The 21,581-nt window shown below is 36.2% G+C and overlaps 1 protein-coding gene across 1 annotated transcript in view; it reads right to left on the bottom strand.

Annotated features, from left to right (window-relative positions):
- Positions 1-21,581, bottom strand: part of DNAH12 (dynein axonemal heavy chain 12) — a 187,723-nt gene that overhangs the window by 123,173 nt on the left and 42,969 nt on the right. Inside the window, exons 13-23 of the mRNA XM_055557953.1 lie at positions 20,414-20,592; positions 16,827-16,962; positions 14,691-14,816; positions 13,107-13,241; positions 12,355-12,548; positions 11,392-11,635; positions 5,096-5,281; positions 4,223-4,423; positions 1,975-2,169; positions 410-531; positions 33-315 (exon numbers count right to left, since the gene is read on the bottom strand). Of these exons, the coding sequence (XP_055413928.1) occupies positions 33-315; positions 410-531; positions 1,975-2,169; positions 4,223-4,423; positions 5,096-5,281; positions 11,392-11,635; positions 12,355-12,548; positions 13,107-13,241; positions 14,691-14,816; positions 16,827-16,962; positions 20,414-20,592 (2,001 nt within the window). The remainder of the gene's footprint in view (positions 1-32; positions 316-409; positions 532-1,974; positions 2,170-4,222; positions 4,424-5,095; positions 5,282-11,391; positions 11,636-12,354; positions 12,549-13,106; positions 13,242-14,690; positions 14,817-16,826; positions 16,963-20,413; positions 20,593-21,581) is intronic.

Below are 21,581 nucleotides of genomic sequence, written 5' to 3'. Positions count from 1 at the left end.
ATAGGATATACATTAAATTCTAGGAAACATACCAGCCTGGCTGCCGCAATCACATCATGAATACTTCGAAGCATCAAATCTTCTACTTGAATGAGCCACTTTTCCACGGCACCTCGAGCTGCAGATGTGGAAATTAGTGCAATCAGCTCCACTCGCTCACCTTCAGAGCTATACATGGCCTTAATATCCAAATTGGGAAGGAACTCCAATTTGGCGATGCCTTCAAAGCATTTTTTCAAGTGAGGCTGAACTCTAAGTGGATCTTTGGTCTCTGACAGAATCTCTAGCATTTCATCATTAGATAAGAAGAAAAAACTAGGGAAAACCATACAAATACAAAAGCTTTAGTTATAATTCATTGCACCTCAGAAAATGCTTTAATGATAGCACAATTGATTATTCATCATACCGAGGGAAGAAAAGTCGTTTTTTTTCAAGATATGCGTTAAGGCCTTTCATAATTTTCTCCAAAAGTTCATTGCAGTTCTGCAGTTTTTCCAGTAAACCTGTTAAAGAAGTAGCAGCAAGAACCTAAAAGAGACCCATTCATTCAGGTCAGAACTTAAATACCAGATATAATGATAAGATCTCAACATTAACTTATACATCAAAAATGTTAAGATGTCAAAAGACTTATGAAAATTGTCAGGAGGTTTTTCGTAATGTAAAACTAAATAAATCATAAGTATTCTTACCCAAAGTTGTTAGTTGTGAGAAATTATTATTGTCATACATATTTTCATTTTTCCTGTATTCTTTTGAATGATAGGGGAAGAATATGCTAGTTTTGTTTGTGATTTAATTTTTATATTTACAACTGTCAACTATAAACAGTCTATTTTTACACTTTTAAAAGGTTCAATAAATTAAAAGAAGAAAACCATCTCATGGCACATGAAAATGTCAGTGTCCATAAACAGTTACATTATTGTATGGACACATCCATTCAGTTACATATTGTCTTTGGCCACTTTCTTGCTACAATAGAAGAATTGAGTAGTTATAAAAAACACAGTAGGTCTCATAAAGCCTAAAGTATTTACCATGCAGCCTTTTGCAGAAAAAAAAAACTTCTGATTTCAGTTCTCTAAGAAATACTGTCTTAAAAAGGTTCTAAAATCAACACATAAGGGAAGTCTTTCAAACATAAATTTTAGTACTATTGATTCTCAACAGTCCAGCACAGCTACTTTTTCATCCAGCACTGAAATAGATTGTTATTTATTAAGTTGAGTACCAGATTTTTTTTAAGTGCATATATATCTACGTGTATGAAAAATACATGGCCTGCCTTTCAACATTAAAATTACAATCAACAGGGTGCTATACTCACTAGGAGAGACACAGAGCAAGTGAGACCAGCTTCGAGAACTGCTGACTCTTTTTCCCATCACCCCAAGCATACAGAGTCGCCGAGTAGAATGTCAGGTGAGTCACCTGCATGACTCATATTCATTCATATTCATTCTCTCTCTCTCTTTCCCTCTCTCTCCCCCACCCTCTGGCTTCCTTCATTTTATTTTACTATTTATTTTTTTCTAAATATTTATTTTCATTTCTTTATTTGGCTGTACTGGGTCTTAGTTGTGGTGTGTGGGATCTAGTTCCCTGACCTGGGATCGAACTCAGGCCCCCTGCATTGGAAGTATGGAGTCCTAGCCACTGGACCACCAGGGAAGTCCCCTTCACTGTTTACTTTACAAGAGGAAGAATGGAGTATACATTCTAGAAGCCAAGTAAGTTAAATGCATATTTGAAGCAGGTCCACTATACATATTAAAGGGTTATGAATAGTGTATCTTAAGAACTGAAAAGTAAAATTATTTATGCTTCCTTTTATTTCCCTGAGCTTTCCAGTTTGTATACAATGAGTAGCTTTTATTTTTGTAGTTGGAAAAAAAGTGAAATGCTTTTTGTAATAGCCAGAAATAAAGGTTTCCCCTTTATTTGAAAGAGAGAAAACAAATGCTTCACCTTTGGATCTTTCGCACAAAACTTCATGATATCCCTCCAGTGTCTGTCTACTGTCTGAAACTGACGCCCTTCTTCTGGCATCTGTTGCATGATATCCTCAGAGCAAAAAATGGGCTCCAAGTATAGCCAGTGAGCTTGTACCTTTAACCATTCATCAATCGTTTCTTGTATTCGAATCAAACGGTCCTCCCACGCCTTAATGGAAAGCATATTATACTGAATTCCAGTTACTAAAAGGAACCCTATAAATTATTAACAAAGGCTATGGATTTTAAATTCACTGTTATTTTTGAATCAGCGCAAAACAGCTCAAAGTCACTTGTGGGTGTCTCACACTGGCTTTGAAAAACTAGGAGATCTGAGGTTTTCCTAAATCATTGAAACTCACAACTGTAAATGACTATAGTTATTTAGACCAATTTCCTAATCCCTGGGTGAAGTGTCTCAAGTTTAAAAAGCATCCAGGAATATATCCTGCCCCACACCAGTGGTTATCAACCTAGGGGCTATTTTGCCCTCACCTCAAAGACATTTCACAGTGTCTGGAGGCATTTTCATTTGTCACAGCTAGTGGGGTGAGGGTTCTACTTATATCAAGTGGACAAAGGTCATGCTATGCTATGCTATGCTAAGTCACTTCAGTCGTGTTCGACTCTGTGCGACCCCATAGACAGCAGCCCATCAGGCTCCCCCGTCCCTGGGATTCTCCAGGCAAGAACACTGGAGTGGGTTGCCATTTCCTTCTCCAATGCATGAAAGTGAAAAGTGAAACTGAAGTCGCTCAGTCGTGTCCGACCCTCAGCGACCCCATGGACTGCAGCCCTCCAGGCTCCTCCATCCATGGGATTTTCCAGGCAAGGGTACTGGAGTGGGGTGCCATTGCCTTTTCCGGGACAAAGGTCATGGATGCTGCTAAATACAGGACAACTCCCACAACAAAGAATTACTTATGCCAAAATGTCATTAGTGCCACATTGAGAAATGTCAACACAATTTGCTCTACATCAACATAATTTGGAGGGGGGAATCTTATTACCACACATCTCCAACAATCCATTAGATATTTCATTAGCCAAGGATCATGTATATAATCTCTCTTTGATTCTTAAATCTATGGCCTGAGATACTATATATCAAGAGACTGGCCTCACATTTTTGTTTGAAAACCTCTAAGAGAGCTTTCAAATTTGTCTTAGAAATTCTCCTTTGTCAAAGAGGAAGTACTTGCAAAAGACATCTTATCAGGAAAGGGTTCAGTCAGCCTGACTCAAGGCCAGATGTGCAGAGTTATGTCCTTTTAGAAGAACATAACTCTTTGTCTTCTGCAAATATTCAAAGCTGATGGACAGGGAGGCCTGGTGTGCTGCGATTCATGGGGTCGCAAAGAGTCGGACACAACTGAGCAACTGAACTGGAACTGGAACTGGAAGGTGCCCCATAACAACATTATGCCTAAATTAAAACCAGACTGCTTTATTTTTAATTTCAGCTTTGTCATTTTTAGCTGTGTGAACTTGGGTAAATTTTCTATCCTTTAGTTTCCTTATCTATGAATACTGATAATAATGTGCCTATCCTGGTTGTCTGCTCTGAGGATTAAATGAGTTAATAAACGTAAAGCTCCTAGAGTAGTATCTGGCACATATTTAGAAGTCAATAAATACTAGGGAGAAAATCCAGTTGTTGTTGACCTTTTACCACTTTATATAGTCTCCAGTTAGAATATTGATACTAAAGCTCCAGTTATTATAATTTATTTATTTACAGTAAATAATCTGTATTTACTCACATCAAGTATAAGGTCATGACATTAAATAATCTTACAGTCTCAAATATCACTTGTTTTCTTAAGTGGAAAATAATTCATTAATTATTCTAAACAGTTCTCAAGCTAGTTCTCAAATATAAAGTACAGTATATGAACTTCACTACAAGTTACAAGAATATACTATGAAACAGGGCCTAGGCTATCTAAAGTTAGATTAAATAATACCAACTGTTTTTCTTCCAAATCTATCACTGTCATTGGAGAAGATTTTTCTTAATAAAGCATCATTTGTTCTTTTCAAAATCATTAGAGTTAAAGTCTCATCTGTTCTATATATTTTCACATTAATTTTAAGGTAGATATCAGTTCCTATATTCCAACAAAGCTATCCAACAAACTTACTTATTCCCACAAGAGTAAATATGTAATAAATTTCAATCTTTATAAATGATCAGGAGTTGATTATCATATTTAACAAACCTTGATCTCCTTTTCAAATGGTTTGATGAATGGTGAGCCTCTCATTGTCTGAGTTTTTATAATTTGATCATCAAGGAGAGCCTGAATCTCATCTACTGAAGAAAGAATACAGACTCCAGTATCACGATATAAACTTATATGAAAAGCAATATCATCCCAAGTTCCCATCATCGTTTGCATGGCTTTCTCTAATGAAAATTCCTAAACAGAATAAAAAAGAAAGAATGGGATGATGAATAAGGAATCTTATTTCCTATATGTATGGACTTTCCCTACTGAATTTAGTAAGCATTTGGTGCATTTTTGTAGGATATTCTGCAACTGCCTTTAAGTTAGAAAAGGTTTTAAACAACTATACAATTCCTATGGTGAATGACAATGTAGTTTTAAAAAATTCACTTGTTTTCAAAGCTGTCAGTATCAAAACAGACAACAGTATGAAAGACCTGCTAGATTTTCCCTGGGGTGCCTTTTTGCAGTCTACAGCCTGAAGATGTTTTCAGTGTATTCAAGAAGACTACAGGGCCATACTTACTCTGCCTAGAATACATACACATCACATGCCACATACACAGGCATCATTTCCAGTCTTAATGGAAAAAAATACATCTCAAAACTAGCATATCACCCATGCATATCAGAGTGTGGCAGAATTAAGAAGAGGTCAAAGGAACCATTTCTGCTCTGGATTCAGGACAAGGGAATCATACAGAAGTACAAACTTTGTTGGGGGGGGAAATACAAGTGGCCTTCTACCACTTTTCCCCAGGTTCGCCCACTGCTATCCCGAACTATACATTCAACCACAACTAAAACTATGATTTAATTAACAAACTCATCAAATAAGGTATTTTAGTAGATCTGCATATTTACCTTGCTTGCACCTGCACTTATCACTTCAAATTTGTCCAAGTATGGTGCAAGGTTTAATTTTAAAACTTTCCTCAGTGTAGTTCCAGAGTCTGGAGTTAAGTCATAGCCTACAATTTCTGATAACTGCTTCCAATGACGTGCTCTCATTCCTGGATTACAAAGGATAGAGACAGTAGGGATGTAATCCTATGATGAAAATGGAAAAAATAATGAGTCACTCACTTGACTTTCATACTCATACACTTGAAATTATGTAATATATTTAATGAGCCCATTTAATATTTAATGACTTAGATTCAGGAGGGGAGAGAAACTAACAAAATTATTCTAAAGTTCATCTGCACAAATAAACATGTAGAAATAACCAAGAAAACTAAAAGAGTGAAAAAAGGAGGGGTGGTGGAAAATGTTCTATAAGATATTAAAGTATATGCTACAACTACAATAATTAAAACTGTCACAGTATTATAGAAATACAAAGTCATGTTTATTCTATAATTATATGGAGAAAATGGCAACCCACTCCAGTGTTCTTGCCTGGAGAATCCCAGGGACGGCAGAGCCTGGTGGGCTGCCGTCTATGGGGTCACACAGAGTCGGACATGACTGGAGCGACTTAGCAGCAGCAGCAGCAGCATATAGTATAACATAATATATAGCTATATACACACATACATAGCATAAACAGGAAGAAAGCCTGCACCAAAATACCAAAATATAACCATCTGGAAATAAAAAAATACTCAACAAGAATACTTAATTCATCGCTTTTGATACTGATATTAAAACATCTCCTTTACAATCAGGAACAACATAAGCACACCCATAATATTTCTAATCAACGCTGTATTGAGTCTCCAGCCACTGAGGTAATATAAATAAATAAAAGCTATGGAGGAGGGGTGGGATCAAGATGGCAGTGTAGGAAGACCCTGAACTCACCTCCTCTGATGGGCAAAAAAGAACAACAATGAAATAGGTGGAAGGGGTGGAGATGCAATCTAGTCAGAAACCAAACCCTGAGGTCAGTGACATACAAATGAAAAGAACGTTACAACTGCAGAGTTCCTCTCCAAGGAGCACGGGGTCTAAGACCCACTCTGGCCTCCCCTACCTAGAGGTCTTGCACTGGGAAGACAAGACTCCAGAATGTTTGGCTTTGAAAGCCAGTTGGGCTTCCATTCAGGAGAGACAGAGGGTTACAGGAAACAAAGACTACGCCCTTAAAGGGTACAGGCAGAAGCTCACATGGTCCAAGTTCCAGCAAAGAGGCAGAAGTCTGACAGGCACCCGTGTCAGACCCACTGGCTGATTTTGGAGAGCCTATCAGAGAGGCAGGAGGCCTCTGGGACGCACCCTGGGGACAGAGATGCTGGTGGCAGCCATTGTGAGGATCACCAGCAAGTACCATTTAGGAATTCTCCCTCTGGCCTGTTAGTGCTGGGGGCTTGCCCTGGCCATTGGAGGGCCCACAGTCAAACACAGAGAGAGGCTGCCCCACCCACAGTGAGCCTGAAGCAGCACTGCCCAGCCGCACGCCAGCCTCACCAGGAGACTGCCATGCCCACCAGGGCACTGACAGCAACTGCATGAGTCACAGCATTGCAGCCAGACAGGCCAAGGCCAGCCCCACTTATACCCTCAACAGTTAGCCCTTGCACAACATAAGGAAGTATGTGGTATGAATAGGGGACACCCCTGGAGCAGACAGGTCTAGTGCCAGAACTAGTGTGCTGCTGGGCCATACACGTTGTCTCCTATATAAGGTCACTTCTCCAAGATCAAGAGACCTAACAGTCCTATTCAATATACAAACGTGACCACAAGGAATTAGGCAAAATGAGGAGACAAGAGGAATATGTTTCCAACAAAGGAACAAGACAAAACCTCAGAAGAACTATATTAAATGCAAACAAGCAATCTACCCAATATAGAGTTCAAGGTAATATACAGATGCTCAGTGAACTCAGAAGAAGAATGGACAAACACAGAATTTCAACTAAGAGTTAGAAAATATAAAGAAGAACCAGTGAAGAATATATTATATTAACTGAAATGAAAAATATGCTAGAAAGTATCAATAGTAGATAGGATAATACAGAAGGACAGATCAGGGATTTGGAAGACGGAGTAGCAGACATCACCCAAGCTAAGCAGGAAAAAAGAAAAAAAAGGATTTTAAAAAACAACGATAGTTTAAGAGACTTCTGAGACATCAAGTGTACTCACTTTCATGTTATAGGGGCTCTGGAAGGAGAAAATTGAGAGAAAGACTTCTTTGAGGAAATATTAGCTGAAAACTTCCCTACCTAGAGAAGGAAATAAATACCCTCCTCTAGGAAGCATAGAGAATATCAAACAAGATGAACCCAAACAGGTCCACACCAAGACACATTATAATTAAAAGAATCTTAAAAGCAGCAAGAGAAAAAAAAAAAGCAGCAAGAGAAAAGCAACTAGTTATGTATTGTACAAGGGAACTCCCATAAGACCTTAAGCAGACTTTTCAACAGGAACTCTGCAGAAGGAAGTAGAACAATATATTCAAAATGATGAAAGGAAAAAACTACAACCAAGAAAACTTTACCTGGCAAGGTTATTTTTCAGATTTATCTTTGTCTCTGAAGAAGAGACAAAGACTTTCACAGACAAGCAAAAAGCTAAAAGAGTTTATCACCACCAAACAGATCTTACAACCAACGTTAAAAGAAATAACAAGCATAAATAAACAAAACTGTAAAAGGAAAAATCTTACTGGTAAAGGCAAACCTGGAGAAAAACTAGTTAATTAACCACTCATAAAGCTAGGAGGAAAGTTAAAAGACAAAAGCAGTAAAAATCATCTCTATCTGCAATAGCAGTTAAGGCAAAATTTAACAGATGTAAAAAAGATAAAACATTTGGGGAGGTTAGTGAAAATGTAAGGTATTCAAACTTAAGAAATCATCCATTTAAAATAGACATCTATAATAGGTTGTTATAAATGAACCTCCTGGTAACTACAAACCAAAACCATGTAACAGTTACCACAAAAAGAGAGGGTCAATGCATCACTGAAAACCCCAAACAGGAAATTTTAAAATACCATGAGACAAATGAAAATGAAAACATAATTTTCCAAAATCTATGGGACATAGTAAAAGCAGTTTTAAGAGGAAATTTTACAGCAAACAAGTCCACCTCAGGAAATAAGAAAATTCTCAGTCTAACCTTGACCTGAAGGAACTAGGAAAAGAAGAACAAACAAAACCCAAAGATAGTAGAAGGAAGGAAATAAGACCAGAGTGGAAATAAATAAAATAGAAACTAAAAATAAAAAAGAAAAAGATTAATGAAGCTAAGAGCTAGTTATTTTAAAAGATAAAATTGATAAACCTTTAACCAGACTCATTAAGAAAAAAAAAAGAGAGCCCAAATAAAGAAAATCAGAAATGAAAGAGAGGTTACAACTGACACCACAGAAATACAAAGGATCATAAGAAGCTACTGCAAACAATTACACACTATAAAATAGACAACCTAGAAAAAGTTAATAAAAATTCCTAGAAATGTAAAATCTTTCAAAACTGAATAAGGAAGAAATAGAAAATATGAACAGACTATCAGTAACGAAATTGCATTAGTAATAAAAAATGCCTAACAAAGAAAAGCCCAGGCCAGATGGCTTCACAGGTGAATTCCACCAAACAATTAAAGAAGGGTTAACACTTTTCCTGAAACTATTCCAAAAAATTGCAGAGAAAGGAATGCTTCCAAATTTATTCTACAAGACCAGTTACCACCTGGATACCAAAACCAAAGAAAACACACAAAAAGAAAATTACAGGCAAACATCACTGATGAACATAGATGCAAAAATCCTCAACAAAATACGAACAAACTAAATTCAACAATTAATTAAAAGAATCATATATCATGATCAAGTGAGATTTATCCCAAGGATACATGGATGATTCAATATCTGCAAAGTAATCAATTGTAACCACATTAAAGAATAAAAATCATATGACCATCTCAATAGATACAGAAAAAGCTTTTGACAAAATTCAATATCCATTTATAATAATAAAAAAAAACTCTCAACAAAGTGACTATAGAGGGATCATACTTCAATATATTAAAGGCCATATATGACAAGCCCACAGCTATCATCAAACTCAATGGTGAAGAGCTGAAAACATTTCCTCTAAGTTCAGGAACAAGACAAAGTTTCTTACTCTAACCATTTTTATTCAATATAGTATTAGAAGTCCTAGTGACAACAGGGAGCACGAGTTTGATTCCTGGTTGAAGAACTAAGATCACATGTGCCCCAGACAAAAATAAAGAAAGAAAACAGCAGGGAAAAAAATTATTGATACTACTAGTGGTATGGGACAGTTTATCTTCCATCTCAAGATGACTTTCAGAGATTATGTTGGTGCACTGCTATGAAGACAGGAATAATGGATGTTGCTGATAAGAAAGGAAAAGAGGGGTATCATCTGGATAAATTTAAAACATAACCAAAGGCTTAAATGCTAACAGTAAACTATAACTAAATCTCTAACTGAAGAAAAAAGAAAGAAAATAAAAATTACTAATATTTGGAATGAAAAAGGAGTTACTCCTAAAGATTCCACAAACATTAAAAGATAATAAATAAATGTTATGAGCAACTTTATGGCAATAAATTTAACAGTTTTCAAAAATGGAAGATTTCCTTGAAAATTACAATTTACTAAAACTGACATAAAATTAACACAAAACCTGAATATTCCTATATCTATTTTGAAAAAATAAAACTGCTTTCAAAATCCTTCCCATAAAGTTCCAAGTCAATGGTATCACTGGCAAATGTTTCTCTAAAATATTTTTAAAAGAGATAATAACAATTTCATTCAAATCTCTTTTGGAAAATAGAATTTCCCATTTGTTTCATAAGGTCAACATAATCCTGATAACAAAATTTGACAAAGATATTACGGGAAAATTAAGACCAACATCTATCCTGAATATAATCTCAAAAATCCTCAATAAAATATTAACATACAAAATCTAGTCTTCCTAGTCCTGTTTCCAAAACTATTTATGTCCTATAAATCAGTAAGAAAAAGACCAACCATTAAATAAAAAAATAGACAATGATAAGACCAAATAGTTCATAAGCAAAGAAATACAAAATATTCTTAAATATATTAATTTATGCTTAACACTTTATGTAATAAGAAAAATGAAATTCTACTAGTAGATTTCCAAAAACCCAAGAATGATGACACTCTGTTGTCAAGGTTGGTGTAAATATATATTGGTAAAACCCATACAGAAGGTAATTCAACTATAGATTTGAACCTGAAATTTACTCTTTGGCAATTTACCTTGCAGTTCCCACTTCATACTTAGAAATTTTTACACTAATATATAATATTTATAGGTGTAAAAAATAATGAAAAAACTCTATATACAACAAGAAAAGATTTCTAAGATAAATTAACCAAAACAATGGGGAAAATAATACATACAGTATGTTAATTTTATGTAAAAAGATAGGAGGTTTAGAAAATATATCATATTGTTATATGTGTTAAAAAAAAACTCTTAAGTATACAAAAGAAAGTAATAACATAGCAAGGAGATTGCTCAGGTGTATCTTTTTAATATTTTTAAGCCATGTATATTTATTAAATATTAAAAATATTTTTTTCAGGCAGCTCACAGAATCTCTGAGAGTGCTAGACATGGACTGGAACAGTGCTGAAAATCCCGTGACAGTTTGCACTCTGAACATGCTGACAGTGGAAACGTGGCTCTACCACTCGTATGAACCACTGCCTTGGGAAGGTGGATGCATTATCTACTGCCACAAAAACCGTTACTATCCTCTCTTTATCAATGAGGTGACTGAGACATGAGAGGTTAAATATCTTACACAAGGGGCATATTGCCATTACTAAGCACAGAATTGTGATATAAACCTAGGTAGTATGACTTCAAAGCTTTCTCAGGTAACTGGGAGTCTGTGCTGCTGCTCATAGTATAGGCTAACTTGTTTATTCAGTAATTTTTTTATCCTCTTCATATCAGTGTACCTGGTCATTATAGTCTTTTCTATTTGTCAAGCATGTTCTCGCATGTTCTGTGAAGGGACTGATTATGAGGACTTCCTCAGGACAGAATTAAGTATGTATTAAGAAATAGATCAAGTTTTCTGGAGTCGGCTTTGGTTTTGCTTTCCAGTTTTTCTGTTTCTCTCCATTAGTACTTGCTGCAAACAGTTCCAGCAGGGCTTTCTAAAATGTCATTACATGTGTGCGTACCTTAAAAACTTTTATCTGCTCCATTACTGTAGTGCACATAGTAATGGTAGGATTCTCTTTTGGTTCCTCTTCAAGTTTCTCTTCTTCCAGAGATCGTCTTTTTGCTGCTTTTCTTTTTTCTTGTAATTCCTTCTTTTGCTTTGTTTGGAAAAATTTCAGAGTCTTAAAAATTTCCCGGGAAAATTCCTCTACATCAGTTTCCATGGCTTCCCCATTAAGGTCCAAAAACCCTCCATCCATCCACCTGAAAGAAAAAATAATATTAAACTCAGAGACTTTTGGTGTGTTAAGAGGCCTTAGGCTAGGTCCTTCATTTTGTGTGTTTTTTTTTAATATAAATTTATTTATTTTAATTGGAGGCTAATTACTTTACAATATTGTATTGGTTTTGCCATACATCAACATGAATCCGCCACGGGTATACACATGTTCCCCATCCTGAACCCCCCTCCCACCTCCCTCCCTGTACCATCCCTCTGGGTCATCCCAGTGCACCAGCCCCAAGCATCCTGAGCAAGAGCAGTTAACTAACCGTTTTTCTCAGTCACACAGAGCTAATGACAGAGATAATACTAAATCCACCACTTAAGCTATGCTGCATGTGCTAAAATATGAATCAGATTGTCAATGGACAATTAATGGTACCCAAATAAAATGTTGATTTGACTCTATACTTCTAATTTTTGGTGTTAAGCATGAGTCAAATCAACTAACTGCATTAAAAATGGAATCAAATCTGGAAAACCCAAATGAGACTTAATTAGATATTATATTAATAAGGTTAGGTGGTACCCTAGAAACATTTGACACTTCTCCTATATGATATTTGGTCTTTCTATCAAATGGACTGGTAAGTCCTACTTTTAAACACTTAGCCAACAACAACAGCAATAAAAATCAATGTATGTTTTATAAATCTTTTTATATCTTTGCTGAACTGTTTATTATATTACCAGAAATTACCGTTTTTCTGTTCGTTGCCACTTCAAAACTAAATTAAAAAACTTCTGATAGGGCTCAATGTTAACTTTTAATTTATCCAGTTCAGGATATTTTGTCAGTTCCCATTTGAAAAGTTCCTCTTCTTTATTAATAAACTGAACTGCTTCTTCAGATTCCTGAATACGTTTTTGTAGTTGTCTTACATCTGTCACATACTGAAAGCAAAGCATTTTTCATTTCAAGAAGTACCCAAGCAATGTTATAAAAATAAGATTAAACAATACTTCATAGGCTATGTCCTTGCATATGTATATAGCGGCTTTATATATCAACTGGACAGCAATATTATGACAGAAAGCAAAAAATGGCTATGTCTACTTAACAAAAAGAAAACTAACCCACAAAAAAGGTTACATAATTAGCAGCAGTTCCAGGCCCCTTTTTGCCTTAGTAAGCACATGCTTTTCTATATTATACAAACATGCCTGCTAGTGTGCTAAGTTGCCTCAGTCTTGTTTCACTCTTAGCGACTCTGTGGACTGTGCCCTGCCAGGCTCCTCTGTCCATGAGATTCTCCAGACAAGTAGACTGGAGTGGGTTGCCATGCCCTCCTCCAGAGGATCTTCCTGACCCAGGGATCAAACCCACATCTCTTCTGTCTCCTGCACTGGCAGGCAGGTTCTTTGCCACTGGAGCCACCTGGGAAGCCCTATACAGACATGTCCTATACTCATCTACCAGCCTGCCACAGCTACTGTCTATGTTTTTCAGACCTGTTGCATGCGGTCCAACTCTGCAAATTCTGCAAACTCTTCCATGCGCCGTGATTCCTTTTCTACTTCCAAAATCAGTTTCTCTCTCTTTGCTATTAGTTCATTTTCTTTTCTATGTTTAGCATTCTCAATGAGCTTTAAAAGAAAACAATTAAATCATGTTAATTATTTTGCTACAAAGCAAAGAATGATCAAATGAGAAATCTGAATGCTCTGTACAGCAACAAAACACATCAGCAAAGTAAAAGTAAAATGTTGTACAAAAATAAAACATTGACTGATATGAAAGGAAAAGAATAATAAATTACACAGAAAAAATTTTCTGTATCTCCAAAGTGACCATAATAATTCTTATTTTAAGTAGATATTTTAACTGTTTAACAGATTCTGGGAAAATAATAAAACCTACCATATATCGAGCATTTCTTATGTCAAGAATTATTAAACACTTTACCTACATTACCACAAGTATTATATCCTCATTTCAGAGATGAAGAAATTTAAGCGTATAGAGAGATTCAGAGGCATGTCCAATGTCACAAGATCATGAAAGTCAAAATCTGGATTAGAACTCGGGCTTATCTGACTGAAGTCTATGCTTTCCATTACTATACTATCTCACTTCCCAGTTTAGGGAAAGCTAGCTTAAATTAGGACTTTTACAAAATTTGAACTATATTCAGTATTAATATAAAATCCTGAATCTGCAACTTCCTCCTGAGAAAGTTGCTTAACTTCTCTGAGACACATTTTTCTCAGCTATGAAATGGGGGAAATAGAAGCACCTGGGATTTTTGTCAGTATTAAATGATTTAATAAATGGAGAGTACTGAGCACAGTGCTTATGATTATTAGTCTTTTAGTAATTTCCTTTTTGTTAAATTTATTTATTTTGGCTATGTTGGGTCCTCACTGTGGCTCGAGGGATCTTCGCTGGGGCATGCAAACTTCTAAGTTGTAGCTTGAGAACTCTTAGTTATGGCCAGGGATCAAACTGCAGTCCCCTGCATTGGGAGCATGAAGCCTAGCCACTGGATGACCAGGAACCCCCCCTATTATTAATTTGATAATAGTTCTAACTTTTTAATGTCAGTCCCACTTTTTAAAACCTTGTGGATTAAGCCTGTCTTAAGCCTGCAGGGCCATAAATGTTGCTAATCCCAAACTCATACTGACACATGAAGTTACTTTTTAAAAGTAGATGGCAAGGGACTACTCCCCTGGTGGCACAGTGGATGGGAATTTACCTGCCAGGAGATGGGGGTTTGATCCCCAGTCTGGGAAGATTCTGCACACCTCAGAGCAACTAATCCTGTGCCACAACGACTGAAGCCTGTGAGCCCTACAGACTGTGCTCCACAACAAGAGAAGCCACCCAGGGAGAAGCCACCACAACTAGAAAGCAGCCCCCACTCTCTGCAACTAGAGAAAGCCCACATGTAGCCAAAAATAATTAAACAAATATAGCAGTGTGTAACGTCAAAAAAAAAAAAAAACAGTAGATGGCAAGTATGTATGAAAATTAAATGAACATTGAACTTAAAATATCAGAATACAAAAATATATAAGGAAAAATATATTTACCTCATCATTTTCATCAAAGATGGGATTAATTTTCCAGGGCCACATAAGGACAGCTGAATTTAAAGCTAAGTCTTCTGGAGGAAATAGAAATACATCTAAAAAGTAACTCATCCGGCGTTTGGATTCCTACAGAAGAAACTCCAGATATGTTAAACCATGTAGAATGGAAGTGAAAGTCACTCAGTCATGTCCAACTCATTGAGACCCCATGGACTATACAGTCCATGGAATTCTCTAGGCCAGAATACTGGAGTGGGTAGCCATTCCCTTCTCCAGGGGATCTTCCCAACCCAGGGATGGAACCCAGGTCTCCTGCACTGCAGGTCGATTCTTTACCAGCTGAGCCACAAGGGAAGCCCTAAAGCATTATGAAAAAGAGAAACAACAATTTCTAATACTTTTTCAAATTTCAATCTGACTCAGATTATTAACTGATATTTCATATCACCCAAATCACATGGGTATTTCAATAACTATAGGATTATTTATCTGGCTTCATAGCACACAATTAAAGACTTTTATAGTAAGAGCAGTTAATTTGCTCCCTGGTGGCTCAGATGGTAAAGAATCTGCCTGAAATGCAGGAGATCCAGATTTGATCCCTGGATTGGGAAGATCCCTGAAAAAGGGAATGGCAACTCACTGCAGTATTCTTGCCTAGAGAATACAATGGACAGAGGAGCTTGGCAAGCTACCATCCTTGGGGTCACAAAGAGTCGGACACGAATGGAGGACTAACACACACACAAACACATACCAAAATTCAAGCTTTTTAATAGTTTTCACTTGCAATTGACTTAAGATAAAAGTTCTTGATTATCCATGTATATGGCTGAAAATGGTGATCAAACATGCATTTTTCCAGCAACTCTGTTGTTTTTTTTAAAAGGATTTTACAGTTTTATTCTTATATATTTAATTTTTTAATCTTTGGTGGCAAAGATTTTAACATCTTTTATTTTGTTTTACATCTTCAATAACAGTACCACTTCTTTTGCCTACCATTGAAAGTGAAAGTGAAGTCGCTCAATCGTGTCCGATTCTTTGCGACCCCATGGACTGTAGGATACCAGGCTCCTCTGTCCGTAGGATTTTCCAGGCAATAGTACTGGAGTGGATTGCCATTTCCTTCTCCAGGGGATCTTCCCCACCCAGGGATTGAACCCGGGTCTCCCGCATTGTAGACAGACGCTTTACTGTCTGAGTCACCAGGGAAGTCCTACCATTAGCATATAACAATTGTCCAGAAAGAGTTTAGAAGTGACTGGCAAAAAAAAAAAAAAAATCTTTAAAATCAATAGATTTACCTGAATAAGACATTAAATATCTTTACCCCTTATAACCTGCATTGATCTGTATGCAGTGCTGTAATTTTTAAGAACTGAAATACAGATTCAAAGGCTAATTTAAGAGTTTTTGTTTGAGATACACATAGGATGTATATGTATATAATATATATAATGTTCAGAATGCATTATATATGTATTATATTGCACATAGAAATTAACCCAATAAAACCTGATTCATATAACTAGCTGTATTAATAGATTAAAGGAGAAAATGCACAAGATCATACCAATAGATGCAAAAAATAAAATTCAACATCCAATCATAATAATGTTTTTAAATTAATTTTTATTGGAGTATAGTTGATTTATAATGTGTTAGTCTCCTGTGTATAGCAAGTCTCTATACCACTGGATCACCAGGGAGGCCCCCTGCATCTCATATTTTTAAACAAAAATTAGAGTATAATATAGGTGAATAGGTATATAACCTTGTGTAGGGGAAGGCACGAGCATATGTACTACTAAATGTAGAAACTATAAAAGAAAATATCTTTTAAACCTTTGTTAAGGATGCACATATGGAGGAACTAAAGGAAAAAAATGATTACTGTAGAAACCAGGTTGACACCTCTAGGAGGTGGAGAAAGGGAAGTAATTATGGTCAGAAAGTCATATACAAAGGATTTCTAGGGTGCTGGCAATATCCTATTTCTTCACCTGGGTGGTGGCAACATAGGTGTTCACTTTATAACTGTGTTTAACCATATGTGTTATTCATTTTCAATATGTGTACCATATTTCACAATGAAAAAAAATTTTTTTAATATGTAGATTAAAAAATTCTTACCTTGATCCGTGAAACCAACTCCTGAATTCCTACAGTTCGGGCTTTTTCTACATAAGATATAAGCTCCATCATTTCCTCTGTTGTCTCAGGAACTTTTAATGCATGCTCTTTAACTGCTTCAAATTCACTGCAAATACTGACATAATACCTTGCTTTATTATAGGTACAGTAATTAATGCTATATTATGCTCAATTATGATTACTATAAAATAGGCACTGTGATCCTAAAAATAATCAGTTAGGCATCTTAAAATATTTAAGTATAACTTAACTGACACAACTCAGGATACACCATAGATTTATAAAATCTATAAAATTAAGGCAACATTTTCAGTGTAAAATAGAGCAAGCACGCTTTGGATGGATCAGGCGGCTCTATATCTAAATCCTGCCTCAGCTGCTACTAGCTTTGAATATTTGTGAATTAAATGAAGTTATTAAATTCATCTTGTGGGATTGTTGTAATACAATAATGAATAATGAATGCAAAAGAGCCCAGTGCATAGTACACTCTCAATTACTGGTAACTATGGTGTTAGTATAATCATCAGCTTAATTATTACTAGTAGTAGTAATGTCCCTTGTGAAACATGGCAACTGAAAAGATCAAATCTCTGCATACATTTTTAAAATTCATGATTCTTTCAGAAAGTCTACGTATGTATGAATCTATTAATAGATACCCTATACCTATACCCATTATTTAACTAAGATATATTTCATAGAATTTTTTCTCTATGCTTTGCAGTATCAGTATTGTCATGCCATTGCTAGAAATATCAGAAAAACTCCTTGCAAAAACAAAGTACAAAAGAGGTAAGTGATTTTTAAAATAAATTTTAGTTCATGCAGGTATTTCATTTATACTATGTAATTATACTTATTCATTCATTTAATAAATAATTGAATACCTGCAGTGTGCTAAGCAAAGTTCTAAGCATTGGAGATATAACACCAAATAGATCAAGTCCCTATCATCATAAAGCTTACATTCAAGTTGATGAGAGAGACAAAAAATACATAAATACATAACACAATGTTAGATAGTAAAAAGTTCTATGAAGAAAAAAAATCAGTAAAGGGATAAAGAATAATGGAGTATAGAAAAGGAACCAGTATTTTATTTAAAGTGACCAGGAATGATCTCTCAAGAGAGGTGATAATTCAAAATGAGAGAAAGAAAAAGAAGAGTCATACAAATATCAGGGGAAAAGCTTCCAAGGAAGAAAAATAACAAGGATAAAAGCCTGAGGTAGCAAAAAGCTTCAAATAGTTTGGGAATGGCAAGCAGAGCAGTGTGAATGCAAAAAAGAGGATAGAACATGAAGTTGTAGAGATGAACAGAAATCAGATCACGTAGGGCTTGACAGTATTTTTTTAAAGCTTTTTTGTTGTTGTTGTGAATCATTTTTTAAGTCTTTATTGACTTTGTTACAATATTACTTCTGCTTCACTTTTTGGTTTTTTGGCCATGAGGCATGTAGGATCTTAGCTCCCTCACCAAGAATCCAACCTACACCCCCTGCATGAGAAGGCAAATTCTTAACCATTGGATCGCCACGGAAGTTCAATGGTTAATTTTCGATTATCAATATTTTAAGAGTGGCTTCCCTGGTGGTCTAGTTGTTGGGAGTCCACCTGCCAATGCAGACGACACGAGTTCGATCCCTGGTCCAGGAAGATCCCACATGCCAGGTGGCAACTAAGACAATGTGCCACAACTACTGAGCCTGAGCTCTAGAGCCTGTGCTCTGCAACAAGAGAAGCTACCACAGTAAGAAGCCCGCTCCCTGCAAAGAAGAGTAGTACACACTTGCTGCAATTTAGAAAGCCTGTGCACAGCAACAAAGACTCAGCACAGCCAAAAATAAACATTAATAAATAAATCTTTAAAATTATTTAGAAAAATAGTTTTTTAGAAGGATATATTAATGTTGATAATGCAAAAAATAAGCAGATGATTCTACTGTGGGTGCTTTCTTCTTACTAGAGCAGAATCTGAGTCCCTTTGGAGCAACAATACAATTAAAATAAAAGGAGGTAGAAGTTCCATGGCAGTCCAATGGCTAGGACTGCATGCTTCCACTGCAGGAGGCACAGGCTTGATCCCTGGTCAGGGAACTAAGATCCCCCATGCTCTGTGGCACGGCCAAAAGCAAAACAAAACAGAAAAGGAAAGAGGGCAAATAAGATTAGAGAGAGCAAGTTTGCCCAAGCAGATACTAAACCAAACTGTGAAGTAAGAGAATTGCTGGAGAAGGAAATGGCAACCCACTCCAGTATTCTTGCCTGGAAGAATTCCATGGACAGAGGAGGCTGGCGGGCTGCAGTCCATGGGATTACATGACTGAGCATGTGTGCATGAGGGTGGAGGGTGACAGGTTGGTAGCAATAAACAGGTAGAACTAAAAAAAAAAAAAAAAGAAAATTGCTCTTTATTATTAATTTATTTAATAAATTATGCTTAACATAGTGGTACACATTTCCTCCTTTTAAAGAAAACTATTTATTTATTTATTTGGCTACACCAGGTCTTAGTCGTGGCACGCGGGATCTTTCATTTGTGGCACGTGGGATCTAGTACCCTGACCAGGGATCGAACCTGGGCCCCCTGCATTGGGAATAGAGAGTCTTAGCAACTGGACCACCAGGGAAGTTCCCATTTCCTTCTTTTGATGTTACCTAATTCACATAAGGAACTTAGGAAGAAACCAAAGCATGAACGAGGCAGAGGAAAATGGACAACTTTTCAACTGCTCTTCTGCCATGAGTTTATAATAAGACAGTTGCTTGTTGAAAGTAGTAGAATTTTCCAGAAAAGTGACCAATATTACAAAAGTAAACACCAAAAAGTCGTGTCAAACATAAATCATTTTTAAAATTAACTATGGTATTGTCATTGCCACTACTCAATGGGATTGTTGAAAGGAAGTGTCTAATACTTTACCATATCATTATGTAATAAAATTTTGTACAAAATATGGCTAACCAATACTTTATGACAGTCATATTTTTTTATTGACTTGAAAATATTTATTGATGTGATGTGATAGCTCCCTTTCTTGGGTACCTATTCTCTGCCAAGCATGGTGCTAAATCCTTTACAAATGTTATCTGTGATCCAAACATCAGTTCTGCAAGGCAAGGTATTATTTTTCATAACTGGCACAGCAGGAAATTGAGGCTCAGGGAAATTTAGTAACTCGCCTAGAGTCATTTCATGTCATTTTCATGGTAGAGCCAGGATTCAAATCCAAGTCTCTCTGATTTCAAAGCATATAATTTTCTCATATTGCTTCTGGGAAAATAAACAGCTAACGTTTCTTGAGTACCATGTTCTAGGCACTGTGCTAAGTGCTTTATATAAATATTAGCTTTAATCCTTATTGAAGTTGGAGAAAAAACATTGTAAGCACTTATATTTTAATCTTATATTTTTAAACAAGAATTGCTATTAGCAAACTATCTGGTTGGCCAAAAATTCATTTGGGTTTTCCTGCAAGAAGACCAGTGGAATTTTTTATTTTTTGACAACCCAATATCTCTTTTACTCTAAAATTCTGAGTTTGGCAACTGATTCTACTTACTTTTCATTCTCTTTCCTATGTTTTGAAGCTATATCATTTAGCAACATGTTTGCAAAGGTTCTTGCTTTGTTTGTTAGGCCTGTCTTCAAATCTTCACAATCCAAACGCACCATAGGGAAATGAACCCACTGAGGCAAAAGCATTATTTCTGAAGCAAGATTGAAAAATTTTCCTATAAACTTTAAAAAAGGATTTAAAACAAAAATGGTTAGAATTTTCAAAGTAATCTCTGATTTGACAGTACAGTATTATGGTGAAATTCTTAATTATATCCTATAAGTATAAATCCATTTATATTTGCTAAGGGATTAAATTTCTTTCCATTGTTGCACCAACTTTTTCCCCCCTGTCCTTTCATTAAGGAATTTACCAATTTAACAGTAAACATCCAATACAACTGAGTGACTAACACATTATTTTAAAAACAAAGATTTAATTTTAAACCACTGAAAATGGTCATAAGAGTATACAGAAAATGAACAAACATATATTGGTGAAACTTTATGAAAATTTAGAAGGAAAAGTGAGAATCTGTGGTATTTAAACATGGATTTCTCCCTCCCACCCTGCTGCCAGCTCAGAATGTGGAAACTCCACTCCAGACAAGTACAGTCAAGAACAGAGGGCTCCCTCACCACCCAGGTTTCAGTTGGCTGGCTTAACTAGTTTTGTTAAAGCTAGGTTCTTGGTTAATGTAATTGGAAGGTGGGAACTCCCTTGTACCACACAAATACCACTCATGGAAGGGAGGGTCAATCTTGGTCATGGTACCACTGAGAATACTGAGACACCAATCACACTTGCCCTCGCTGGGAAGGTGGCAGCTCCATAGCAGAAAAGAGACAAGGCTAACCTCAGGTTAGTACTCTCTACTCCACTGAGTCTGGGCTTCCCAGATGGCACTAGTGGTAAAGAACCTGCCTCCAATACAGGAGACACCGGAAATGCGAGTTTAGTTCCCTGGGTTGGGAAGATGCCCTGGAGAACATCATGGCAACCCACTCCAATATTCTTGCCTGGAAAATCCCATGGACAGAGGAGCCTGGCAGACTACAGTCCACAGGGTCTCAAAGAGTCAGACATGACTGAAGTGACTTAGAATGCACACACTCCATTAAGTGCTCGACTTCTTCAGTGGGATTGTCACTGAGAGAAGCCTATCACTATC

Source organism: Bubalus kerabau, chromosome 20 (assembly GCF_029407905.1).
Source record: "Bubalus kerabau isolate K-KA32 ecotype Philippines breed swamp buffalo chromosome 20, PCC_UOA_SB_1v2, whole genome shotgun sequence".
Taxonomy (NCBI): domain Eukaryota; kingdom Metazoa; phylum Chordata; class Mammalia; order Artiodactyla; family Bovidae; genus Bubalus; species Bubalus kerabau.
Note: the sequence above shows the minus strand (reverse complement) of the source record. Positions and strands in the feature narration are given on the sequence as shown.